This window comes from Coregonus clupeaformis, chromosome 19 (assembly GCF_020615455.1).
Source record: "Coregonus clupeaformis isolate EN_2021a chromosome 19, ASM2061545v1, whole genome shotgun sequence".
NCBI lineage: Eukaryota > Metazoa > Chordata > Actinopteri > Salmoniformes > Salmonidae > Coregonus > Coregonus clupeaformis.
The window spans coordinates 25,857,033-25,869,759 of NC_059210.1; the positions used below are offsets into that span (position 1 = coordinate 25,857,033).

The following is a 12,727-nucleotide window of genomic DNA, read 5'->3' on the forward strand; positions in this document are numbered from 1 at the left end:
TGCAGTTTTGCGACACTGGGAAAAGATGATTAGCGGGGAGAAGCAACTAGCTTGCTTAAGACTAAAGTGATTTCAGAATTGGGACCAGATTTTAAGGGAGTCCTTGATAATGGGATTCAAAACATGGATGCTAAGGTTCATAGGCAGTGGGGAGCACAGTAACGAGACAGGAGAAGTTTTAAGGTTTGACTGTAACTCCATGACAACCCAAGTTGGACCATCCTTGTTTTCAAGTGTGGAAACCCAGTAAACACACTTAGATATATATGCTGACCAGTAGTACACTGTTAAAATGAAGTGCTTTGTAACACTAAAACTAATGGTAACTGAGCTGCCAGCACCTTAAAGGAGACAAAACCTTAACTTTGCTGGAGTATTGAAACACATGGTTGTGAGGGTATTGGGACAGATTTAAGGTGTTCTGAAACATGACATGGTGTGTTATAACACCACATAATCAAGAGTTGTGTAACACCTTGCCTGAGACGGGAGCACTAACCTGGAAAAGGATGAAAACACTATGGTGATTTTTCGAATCCTGTTTAGTGCAGAACTAGATCCCTTCTTCTGGAGTTTCCAAATACTGTAAATGGGAGTCTCTTATTGTATATTCCCTGCTCTTACAGTACGTGTAGTAAGAAGAAAACTGAACAATGAATCAAAATGGCTGTTTGAATTGGACTATTAGCATTAGTGGCTGAAATGCTACACAAAACAAAAGTTCTTATTGAGTGAATTCCTTTTCCTTCTTCTTCCTTCTACCATTGTGTTCTCACATTTTCATTGACACATACTTTCTTGGATTGTTTTGGAGAGTTTCATTTGAGCGTTTGCATGTGCTCTCACCTGTCTGAGTTCGTGAAGGACCCGAATACAGGGGAGGCGCCTGTAAACTTGCCGGTTTTAAGTATTTGACCATAGAGTTTGCTAGAGGGTACACCTGCCAGGAATGCCCTCTCTCCACCTCCATGCTTCAGACTGGATGAATTATGAACAGTACAGCAGCAAAATGTTTGAAGTTCACATTTTACTTTAATCCAAACATTTGTCTTCCGATATGAAGGTATGAAAAAATAAAGGTAGAATTTCTCGAAAAAACATTCTCCCTATGTAGACTTGAGATAAATGGATTAAACATGGACTGTAGTAAATGTTGTATTGAGTCCATGTTAAGTCTACTTATCTCATGTCTGAATCGGGCCACATGTGCTCAGTGTAACAAAGGTGGTTCAGCACAACAGTTTAGTACTGAAGACTGGCTGAGTGGACCAAGACAGTGTTTTCACAAGCAGGGGACCCAGGTTTACATCCACCTTCTCACATGAATACCAGTGATGAAGGCCCACTTTATACATGTTACCTCTGCTTTAACTTACATAGCCCTAAATATTTTGATTGTAAAATTATTTATAATCTCACAAAGTTGCCTGGCAACTGTGGCCAATAATTAGTGCCAAACTCTACCTCAGGAAAAGTATTACATTCCCAGTGTCTTCCTTAAAGTGTTAAATAAAATATTCACTGAAAATGCAATAAATATTTATAATCAATCAATATTTATGCTATTAACCATATGCAATTTAAAAGCATTTGATTATATGAGAGACAGTCTGCCAAAACATTTTTTGTGTGTTTTGGTGCTGCCTTTTATATATACTGAAACACCAAAAAGTGTTTTCACAACACTCTCTTAAAAACACAATGATTCAGATTGAAGAACCACTTTCGCTGTTTCAGACTACTTCCATTCTGTTTTTAAATACGTTCAGTGTATCATAACACCTTCATTTTGTTTACATTCAAACACCCTCCAGATCTCAGCTTAGGTGCACTACTTGGCATGGTTTTACTACACAATGATAGTGGTTTGAGTCTTTCTATTTTAACAGTGGAGAGTAAAAACTTGGTGTTCTTCTTTGAACATGCCCTGTACATATACACATTGGTTGAACACGCCACTGATGACTCCTTTTCTGTCTTCTTTTCCCACAGATTATGGTGATTATGGTAAGTGACTTAGAAGACAGTCAACAAGAAATAGTACCATGACATAAATAGTACCATGATATGCAAGAACCCAGAAGTCTCTAGCTCAAACACACAGATTAAACTGAATAAAATGGTGATTAAAACGACTCTAGGGGTTATGGTAAGTGATTCTTCTTTTCAGACAGTCAACAAGAAATAGTACCATGAGATATGTAAATAGCACCATTACATAAATAGTACCATGACATCTATTTAATAAGCAGAGTGACAAAAAGGTCATGGGAGCTTACATTTGATGTCATTTAATCTTCTGATATTCACTACCCTAATTCCAAAAAGTTGTTGCCACCATATACTGCCTACATTAGCTGGGTAAGACTCAAGGTTACAGCTAGACACCTCTATCATTGGAGGACCAACAGGCTCATTTAGTCTTTAATCTGTTCTAATTTAGGAGGTAAATGTAGAGGCAAGCACAGCCACTGACCTTCATCCCCAGGCCCTCAAATTGACATCACGCCAGAGCTTCATTGGGATTTTCCACGCATTATAAATCCTGAACGCGTAAGGGAGAGAGTGACAGATTGTTACTGTCAGGGCTCAAAATGATGTTGGATGAGTCCACTTGGTGGTAGGAAGGAAGAGGGTGGGCAGAACAGACGGGCTCGTCAGAAACACCCAGTGCTGTTCTGTTCTTTTCTGTTCCGTTCCGCTACACCACACTGCTTCGCACCGCGGCCTGTTAGCAGAGAGCATGATGGGAGGGCAACCCAGGGGCATTAGTGTCTCCATAGAAGTGGATACAGATGAGGAGAGACTTGAAAAGGTCTCATTGTATCAGAAATGGAAGCAGACCTGTGAAGGGCAACAACCCAACTGACTCTACACAGTTTACAAAGCATTAACCATAACATCAGTTAGCTGCAAGAAATGTGGGTGTGTGCTGTAATTCTTTGATCTGTTACATACCCACCCTTCTCCCCTCCCATCATGGATTACTACTCTTTATGTTCATCTCTATGCCTATGGCTAGTTGTTCAGAATGATTGTGTAGACTGCATATTAGGTTTCAGGATATACTGCACATGTAACTGTAGGTTTTCAGTCAGTACTTTCATAAATAGTGTTTATTTTCTCTTCATCACAGGGACTCCAACACCGACCATCACCGTAACACACAGGCCTGAGGAGGACACGTTCGGGGTGAGTTTGAGAACACTGTGGTGCTGTACTAAGTGGTTTTTCAGACCTAGTGGAGATACAGCCTGTATACAGTACATCAACTTCTTCTTTTTCCTGGGAACACCAACAAAAAAGCGGCTTTAGTTTGAGCTATTTTAATCCATTTCTTTTCATTTTCAGTCGCTCGCTTTGTAGCTCTCTCCTATATGCCTTTTCCATTGTGGCCACTGTGTTTAACAACTTCTTAAAAATGTAATTTTGCTCATCTTTGTGCTGTAATTGACTGTATAGAGATTATTTCCTCATTTTAAGGTTTTAATGGGGAAGAGAGCAGTGACATGGGAGGGGAGAAGACTTCCAATTGTTTGGAGGTCCTAATTATACTGTATGAGAGTCTTTCTCTCACTATAACTTCATTTTGGGATTCTCCTTTTTGATTTCTCTTTGTTATTGCCAGTGGGAAATGTATAGAGGCAATTTTCAGTAATACATTGCACTACTAATCAAGTTTTCACAAGCCCCGCATTTAGGCTTCATGACTGTTGGCTATTCAGTTTTTTTGAGGTAGATATCTTTATTGTGAGACTTACTCTCACTAAGCCCTGTCTTGTCCTCTTCCAGGTGTCTATTGCTGTGGGCCTTGCTGGATTCGCATGTGTCCTTCTTGTTGTCCTGTTTGTTCTCATCAACAAATATGGCCGACGTTCAAAGTTTGGAATGAAAGGTAAGAAGCACTCAGTGTTCTTCTGAAAGGAAGTTATCATTTGGAAATTATTTTCTTAGGTAGTGCCTCAGCTGTCAAAATAAGACATTATACTGGGTTTGTGCCTCTTTGTCACTTTCATGTCAAATACCTTGTTGTGTTATCTTTCTATGCCATACACCAGTGGTATTTCTACTTTTTCAGTGGGGACCCCATTTTGTCCCCCATTTTTTCCCAAAGAATTTCTCTTAAAGTCGGTAGATTTAGATTTTTACATCAACAAATAAACTTCAATTCATTGCATTTTCATCTCTTATCAAAATGAAAAGAAACCAATAAATATATTTACTCAATAAAATGTATTTTTCAAATTAACTTTCTCAAAAACGTTTGTATATTGTCCCATGATTATTTACAATTTTTTGGGGCGACCACATTGCAGTTCCATGGCGACCCCACTTGGGGCCGCGACCCTGACTTTGAATACCACTGCCATACTCTGTATGCACAGTCCACTTTCTCATCTGCATGCAGCACAAAACAGTATCGCTACTTACACTTTATTTGATCTAGTGCTTGTCTTGGTATGTGGGCAGGCAGGCGAAGGTGGGGGTGACGCTTGCCATATTGCAGATTTGATCCCTGTGAAGAATGAGTTTGCAGGAGTGTCAGTTATGCCAACCAATTCCAAATATGGCTCAGTGCAGCCTAAGCTTATATTTCTTGAGTCATGTCCAAGCACTACTTATCACTGTCTTCTGGTGGCTGATGCAGCTGGTTCCGCTGTGTGCCGTGTTGGGCTTGGTCCTCTCTCTGACTGCAGCAGGAGGGGGTGATGGTGATGCAGTAGTAGTAACCACCTCTCTCTCGGCTTCATGCCCTGTCCCTTCCCCTGGAACAGCCCTGTCTCAGGTATTGGCTTTGCTGCTGTTATAAACTGTATGACAGTGTTTACAGTGTTTCTGGTAACACCTGCTGGCTTTGGCTGATGGTTGTGCATTGCCTGGTGCCATTTTGTGTAGACATAGCTTAGGGGGATTTAGACAACCTCTCTCTCTGTCTCGCTCTCTCTCTTTCCCCAGTCTCTCTCTCTCTCTCTCTCTCTCTCTCTCTCTTCCCCCCTCTCTCAATTAAATTAAATTCAATTTAATTTAAGGGCTTTATTAGCATGGGAAACGTATGTTAACATTGCCAAAGCAAGTGAAGTAGATAGTAAACAAAAGTGAAATAAACAATACATATTAACAGTAAACATTACACTCAGAAGTTCCAAAAGAATAAAGACATTTCAAATGTCATATTATGTATGTATATATACAGTGTTGTAACAATGTGCAAATAGTTAAAGTACAAATGGGAAAATAAATAAACATAAATATGGGTTGTATTTACAATGGTGTTTGTTCTTCACTGGTTGCCCTTTTCTTGTGGCAACAGGTCACAAATCTTGCTGCTGTGATGGCACACTGTGGTTTTTCACCCAGTAGATAAGGGAGTTTATCAAAATTGTTTTGTTTTTTTTCGAATTCTTTGTGGATCTCTGTAATCTGAGGGAAATATGTGTCTCTAATATGGTCATACATTTGGCAGGAGGTTAGGAAGTGCAGCTCAGTTTCCACCTCATTTTGTGGGCAGTGTGCACATAGCCTGTCTTCTCTTGAGAGCCAGGTCTGCCTACGACGGCCTTTCTCAATAGCAAGGCTATGCTCACTGAGTCAGTACATAGTCAAAGCTTTCCTTAAGTTTGGATCAGTCACAGTGGTCAGGTATTCTGCCACTGTGTACTCTCTGTTTAGAGCCAAATAGCATTCTAGTTTGCTCATTTTTTTTTGTTAATTCTTTCCAATGAGTCAAGTAATTCTCTTTTTGTTTTCTCATGATTTGGTTGGGTCTAATTGTGTTATTGTTGTTGTCTTGGGGCTCTGTGGGGTCTGTTTGTGTTTGTGAACAGAGCCCCAGGACCAGCTTACTTAGGGGACTCTTCTCCAAGTTCATCTTTGTTATGGAAGGTTTGGGAATCGCTTCCTTTTAAGTGGTTATAGAATTTAAAGGCTCTTTTCTGGATTTTGATAATTAGCGGGTATCGGCCTAATTCTGCTCTGCATGCATTATTTGGGTCTCAATTCGTTTTTTGTCCCATTTTGTGAATTATTGGTTGGTGAGCAGACCCCAGACCTCACAACCATAAAGGGCAATGGGTTCTATAACTGATTCAAGTATTTTTAGCCAGATCCTAATTGGTATGTCAAATTGTATGTTCCTTTTGATGGCATAGAATGCCCTTCTTGCCTTGTCTCTCAGATCGTTCACAGCTTTGTGGAAGTTACCTGTGGCGCTGATGTTTAGGCCGAGGTATGTATAGTTTTTTGTGTGCTCTAGGGCAACGGTGTCTAGATGGAATTTGTATTTGTGGTCCTGGCAACTGGACCTTTTTTGGAACACCATTATTTTTGTCTTACTGAGATTTACTGTCAGGTCCCAGGTCTGACAGAATCTGTGCAGAAGATCTAGGTGCTGCTGTAGGCCCTCCATGGTTGGTGACAGAAGCACCAGATCATCAGCAAATAGTAGACATTTGACTTCAGATTCTAGTAGGGTGAGGCCGGGTGCTGCAGACTGTTCTAGTGCCCTTAGTGTTTTTAAAGTGTTTAACCTTAATACAGATAATGACACCATATCTCACATTCGAATATGCCATGCATAGGACATTCGTGTGTAAGCATGTAGCAATTATGGAATTGCTGCCACAATCACACACATATCAAAGGGATGTTTTAATGCATTGCTTTTCTCCCTTATGTCCGTCTGGAGGCCTGTGTCTTTCATCATCAAGTGGAAAGTAATCAGTCCCTGTATCTGATGTTAACAACATTAGAATACCCCCAGGCCTCCAAATGAAGCCTGTAGTCCTCTAATGAATGCATGTACCGCTGGCTGACTGCTTGCCTTGGCACTTCGCCATCTCCATTGACTTTCTCTATTTCACTCCTGTTCCCACGGGGGTTTTTTCTCCTCCTCCTGGCTCTATCCCCATTCCATCTCTTCTCTTCCCCTGCCCCCTTCCTCTTCTGTGTTTCCTCTCCCTCTGTTTGACAACAACGGAAAGCTCTATCAATCCTTTTTAACCAAGGTAATTCAAAGCAGATTAAGCTGATATTATCGGATGTGGAATTTTAGAAAATAAATGGAGGGAAGAGAGAGTGAGATAGTTGCGGACGTCGGAAGGCAAAGTGCTGACGGTAAAGGTACTGCAGGAGGGAGGGAGCAGCCGGTTCCACCCGTTCCGGCTGCTTTACTCTCCAGCTGTTTACATGCAGACACACAATGTCTCCTAGTTCCGCTGCTCTACATGCATCCCCAGGCCTCATTCTCTCTCGCACAGACACATCCTGGCTGCATGCAGACCATTTGGCAACCGTGAGCAAAGGGGAGTCTTGAGGGTTAGCTTGGGTGTTATTTACCTTTAAATGGTTTGTCTGATTAGGAGTCCTCATATGTCCCCGGTTAGCTGGTTAGTCTGATTTGGAGTCCTCATATGTCCCCAGTTAGCTGATTAGTCTGATTGGGAGTCCTCATATGTCCCCGGTTAGCTGGTTAGTCTGATTGGGAGTCCTCATATGTCCCTGGTTAGCTGGTTGGTCATACCACTTCCCCCTGTGTGAATACAGGGTATTAGAGAAAGGTAGGCAGGAACAGAATCAGCCATTCTCCCTGAGTCTCTGAGCATGTCTGCCATGTTGTTGTTTCCATGGTAATTCTGGCTGATTGGCATGTGGTATTAAGACTGGAAGGAGAGCAAGGAAGCTCACAAATGTGCTTTGGCATGTTTTTTATGCCCTGCCTTAAGAAAGAGCCTTTGGAATGCCGACTGACTTCGGGAGGAGAATAGTCTGGCCATAAAAAGCATTCATTGTGTCACCCTTGAGAAGTTTATTTTCTTCTTCATCCTTTTCCCCCCAAACAGTGGTCCTTTCTGTTCCAGAGTCCTGGCAAGAGTGTTGAGGAAACCTGTTTCTAGACAAAGTATTGAGACTTCATTTCATTCTTTTGGTCGCGGTCCAGTGGAATGAATGAGAGTTGTTCATATGAAGTGAAGCGTAAATAACAGTAATCTACTCATGTGGCGACTGAAAGGCCATCCTGGAGAAGCAACTGAAAGCTTGGCTAATACAACATCTTAACAACATTACAACCCAACACTGTTTTACAAAGGAGACCTTTTTTGCAGGTGCAGTAGAATCAGTGGATGACCGTGTTTCTATGCCCACAGTTTATATGGCGGTAAAGCAGCAATCTCTACTTGGTCTCCTCATGTGCTCTGTGTCTAGTTGTGTGGCTGGCCTTAGCTGAAAGGCATGGTTGGTGTGAGCTGTGTGTCCATACCATCTCAGTCTTATCAGGACTCCCCCTGCATGGCAATGTTAGACCAGACCGCAGGGCATATTTAAAATACCCTCTCCTCTAAGTTTATTCTCATTCCACAGTAGCAGTGGTCCCCTCTCTCTAGTGTTAAACTTTCTCTGAGGGCTCACTGTGAGATCCCATTATTACTGTCTTAAATCTGACAGCAGGACCTTCACACTGATAGGATAGGACTTCTTACTTTTTACTTCAGAGAAGACAGGACTGTGTGTGTGTGTGTGTGTGTGTGTGTGTGTGTGTGTTTGCCACACCAATGTGCTAGAAACTGGAGTACTGGTGAACTTGACAGCACACACAGCTGACTCATCTGTCCCACCCCACTTTATGTCCCGGGATAAATCTGACAAGGCCTTTTCCTGTGGACGTTGGTTTTACTGTCCCACTTTCATGGCTTGACCAAGAGCATCGTTCATCAATCAGACAGACGTCCTGTAACTGACATTACTACATACACTCACAGTATTGCTATTTGGACTGCACCACTACTGGACTATACAGTGGATCTTTCAACATACAGACATCAGAGTGAATATCTGAACTTCACAACACCTCTCATAAGGATGAATGACATTTAACATCAATGAAAATATTTTACATTGTGTTAAAATTCCACCACTTTAGAGAGTGTGAGAATAATCTGGACAATTTTAAAGTATGCAGAATTGATGCTCTGAAATACTGCTATTAGTTTCTCAGTCTTTGTCCTTTTTGAATACTTAGGTAAAAGTATGAAAATGTATGAACTCACTAACTGTAAGTTGCTCTGGATAAGAGCGTCTGCTAAATGACTAAAATGTAAATGTAAAATGGACTGTACTGTAGATTGTTTTGTTTGATAACAATGGCTGTTCACTGACGTTATTAACTCCATTACTGACACATTAAAAGGGCTCCCGAGTGGCGCAGCGGTCTAAGGCACTGCATCTCAGTGCTTGAAACCCCCTGGTTCGATTCCAGGCTGTATCACAACCGGCCGTGATTGGGAGTCCCATAGGGCAGCACACAATTGGCCCAGCGTCGTCCGGGATTGGCTGGTGTAGGCCGTCATTGTAAATAAGAATTTGTTCTTAACTGACTTGCCTAGTTAAATAAAGGTAAAATTAACACCAATGTGTTGCACCAATAACATAATAAAGCCTGTAATTATTCAACAATGGGAATTGTTTTGCCGAAAATGTTCAATATGCTAATGAGAATGTTGAACTCACTAGACATTTTAAAACACGCTTGCTCGATTATCCCTCTCCAGTTAAATATGTTGTTTATTTATTCAATACTTGTGTTGTGGTTCAAAGGAAATAATCTAGCAATGTACATGTACAAAAATATACTTATTTTCTCATGCTGTTTTTACAAAGACCCTTTTTTCTTCACTGTGTCTTCATTGCTCTACTCCACCTGGGCAAGAGCATCAAAACAATGCCATTATTTAATATCTACAATTGTTGCTGCCAATTGATAGGGACTGAATTCAAACAACTAGTGTCTCCCCTGCATACACTATACTGTAGAGGGGAGATACGTGGCACAATCGACTACACCAACCTTGTAATGACAGTCATATAATATTCCACACAATCTATTTGATCTGTATTCCCTGTTGGTTTGGAGAATTCCCACAGACTCCCCATTAGATCAAAGCTCATACGAAGGCCATTGACTGATGACCTCTCTAAATTGCTTCTAGTCCATATTTCTTTTGTCCAGGGGTTCAACCTGCAGAAGGGCTTCAGCTCTGGAGAGTGGTGCTGTAGTACCCAGATTAAACTCCAGGCTGACGCCGTGACATGTTGTACTCCATCGGGTTGATTTACTCACATCTCAGGCCTGAACGCTAGGCTATAGTACACTACAGCACATCTTCTGGATGATGTTTAGTTTTTTCCTTCCTCCCCAGAGTGCTTGATTGATTTCTAAGTGCAGGTATCTGGTTATAATTACAGGTTTTGTGAGAAGGACAATGAACAGGAGATGGGGAGAGGGAGCCTTGAGTGGCCTCATTTGTTTCCATTGACAGAGTGGTAACCGGTGATCGATTGTAGATGCCAGGGCTGTAGCAACCACCTCCAACCTCTCTCTCTCTGTCTGTCCGTCTGTCTGTCTGTCTGTCTGTCTGTCTGTCTGTCTGTCTGTCTGTCTGTCTGTCTGTCTGAACAGCCTGGAGAGTCAATGTGTTGTGCTGTAATGATTCACACTTTAGTGGCTGCTGGCTTCGCTATGACCTATTGGATTTTCATTTACAACTGGATAGTTGTGCATAGCTGTGCTTTTTCTGTAAAGAGTGTGACAGAAAAGTATGTTCATTATTGTGAATCTGGAATCACAATTCATGTGCTAGGTATTATGGTATGATTAATGTATGCATGGTTCACGTGAACATGCTTTTCCTGAGCAGTCCATGTTATAGAGGGCAGCATAGACCCAACGGATTCAACTATTCTGAGACCTTTATATCCCGTAATTTGCTCTAAAAGGCAACTAACTAATGGATGATAAGTATTTCTTACTGACAGGATGCACCTGACCAGACCAGTTCTTGTTGTTACTGTACATTTCCATTGTGCCACATAAGCCATCCCAGAACCACCCACCCCTGTGCCAATGTAATGTTTCTGGGAGCTGGTGCTGTTATGGAGTCAGACCTTCTGCCTGTAGGGCATGCACAGATTCATCTGGTGATACTGAGTTTGAAAAGCTCAGAAAAGGAGGCTTTTAAAGAAAATAGGCTCGGACAGTGGACAAATGATTTCATTAGGCATCTGTGAGTACACTTCTTTCCACAACAAATTCCCTGCGAAAAGGGGAAATTGAATCTTTGTTCTGAAGCAATGGTCCTCTATCTATATTCAATCGTATTTGATGTCCAGAAAGCTTTAAGTAATGTCTGACTTTAAAACCACAAGACGTAATGTCATTTACCTTATGGGATTATTTATGAAATATGTCCAATTTGTTTAGAATAATGGAGATTATTAGAGGTCCAGCTTGCTCTTAAATATTGGATCCGTTCTCAACAGATGGGGTCTTTGCAACACAAAGAGGGGTCTCTCTAGCAGCACACCCTGAAATCCATAAATCCCTATAGCACAGTCTGATTTCCATCCACTGTATCCTACGACTAGTGGCTGTGTGGGCTTGTCACTCAGTGTCACAGTGGTTCGAGGCTGGTTGCACAGTATTTGATTGGAAGAAGTCATGATGGCTTCAACAGCGTTGTCTTTTGTCCCTGTCTATTTTGAGAGCCCCCCGAGCCCTCTTCACTGGACCCACTGCTGGACCAGAGGAGCACCTGTCTGCAGAGAGAGCGGGTGTGCGTGTCAGCATTCAGAAACAGACAGGGCTGCTGGAGAGGGGAAGCGACTGGCGAGGGGAGAGAGACACAGGATTAAGTCCTGACACTCATACTAGTGCTGTGTCTTGTCCATCTGTGACTAACTGAGCTTTTTTCAGGCCTGAGTGCCCTGCAGCAACCCTACCTCCATCCCTCCAACGTGCAGCTCAGCTCTTTGCTCCTGTCTGCTCTTGTAGTCCTCACTCTCTGCCCTCCCCCCTGACATCCCCGATCCCATATCTGTCACAAGGGTTTCCCTTTCTCTTTGCAACATTACCTGTGTACCGCTGAAGGGCGATTAGCACACACCAGTGAAGCAAAGTATATCATTCATGACTGGCTGGGTTTTGGCCACGCTACTGCGGGTCTGAGGGGAACTGCTTAGAATGCTATCGTCCTACATCACTGGAATACATGACTGTGGCCCATTCAAACAGCTCTGTGTAAGGCATACCAACGATCACACACTTCATTTTAAACATAGCTAGTAGCTACCCACGTACATACCCAAATGCTCTTTCAAATGACTATCCTTTGTTTCATGCAGAGATAAAATGATAGAACGTATTATGGTAACATGATGGTGATAATGTGCAGTCAGATATATTCATGCATTTGTATTTATTTTTATATTGTGCCTTTTTCCTTTATTCTCAATCTCAATGCTCAGTTAATTAGAATTAAGTTAACCCAGTACTCAAGTTAGGCACTAAGTCAAGAGATTTATTACATCGTTTTTTAAGTCGGGCTTTGCCAGCCCTCTCAGACTGTAGGAGGAAGGAGGATTTGTGGCAGGTATTTCCTTTGGAATACCTGTTTATACACCTGGCTTAAGGCAGCTTATCTGAGTTAAAGGTGGCATCCCCATCATTTCAACAACATGGTCTGGCAGTTTAAGCTTCCTTGAAATGGTTTAGAGGGGATTGAACAGTGCCGCCCTCTCTCTCCCCCATTGCCCCAGATCGTTCCCTCCCATCTGTCAAAACCCATCTGTGCCACGGATGAAAACAAAACAGGAGTCCTCAACACCCTCGTTACTTATTTATCCCAGTTAAAGATGCATGAGAGACGCCCTGGGGACGCTGGCCCTCCTCCACTGT

The 12,727-nt window shown here is 42.1% G+C and overlaps 1 protein-coding gene across 7 annotated transcripts in view; it reads left to right on the plus strand.

Annotated features, from left to right (window-relative positions):
- Nucleotides 1–12,727, plus strand: part of LOC121531766 (NT-3 growth factor receptor) — a 271,096-nt gene that overhangs the window by 140,527 nt on the left and 117,842 nt on the right. For 5 of the 7 annotated variants that reach the window (XM_045227136.1, XM_045227137.1, XM_045227139.1 and 2 more), the window contains exons 9-11: nucleotides 1,993–2,007; nucleotides 3,137–3,192; nucleotides 3,793–3,895. In XM_045227136.1, coding sequence (XP_045083071.1) covers nucleotides 1,993–2,007; nucleotides 3,137–3,192; nucleotides 3,793–3,895 — 174 coding nt within the window. The remainder of the gene's footprint in view (nucleotides 1–1,992; nucleotides 2,008–3,136; nucleotides 3,193–3,792; nucleotides 3,896–12,727) is intronic. The other 2 variants (XM_045227138.1, XM_045227142.1) reach the window with 1 other exon arrangement.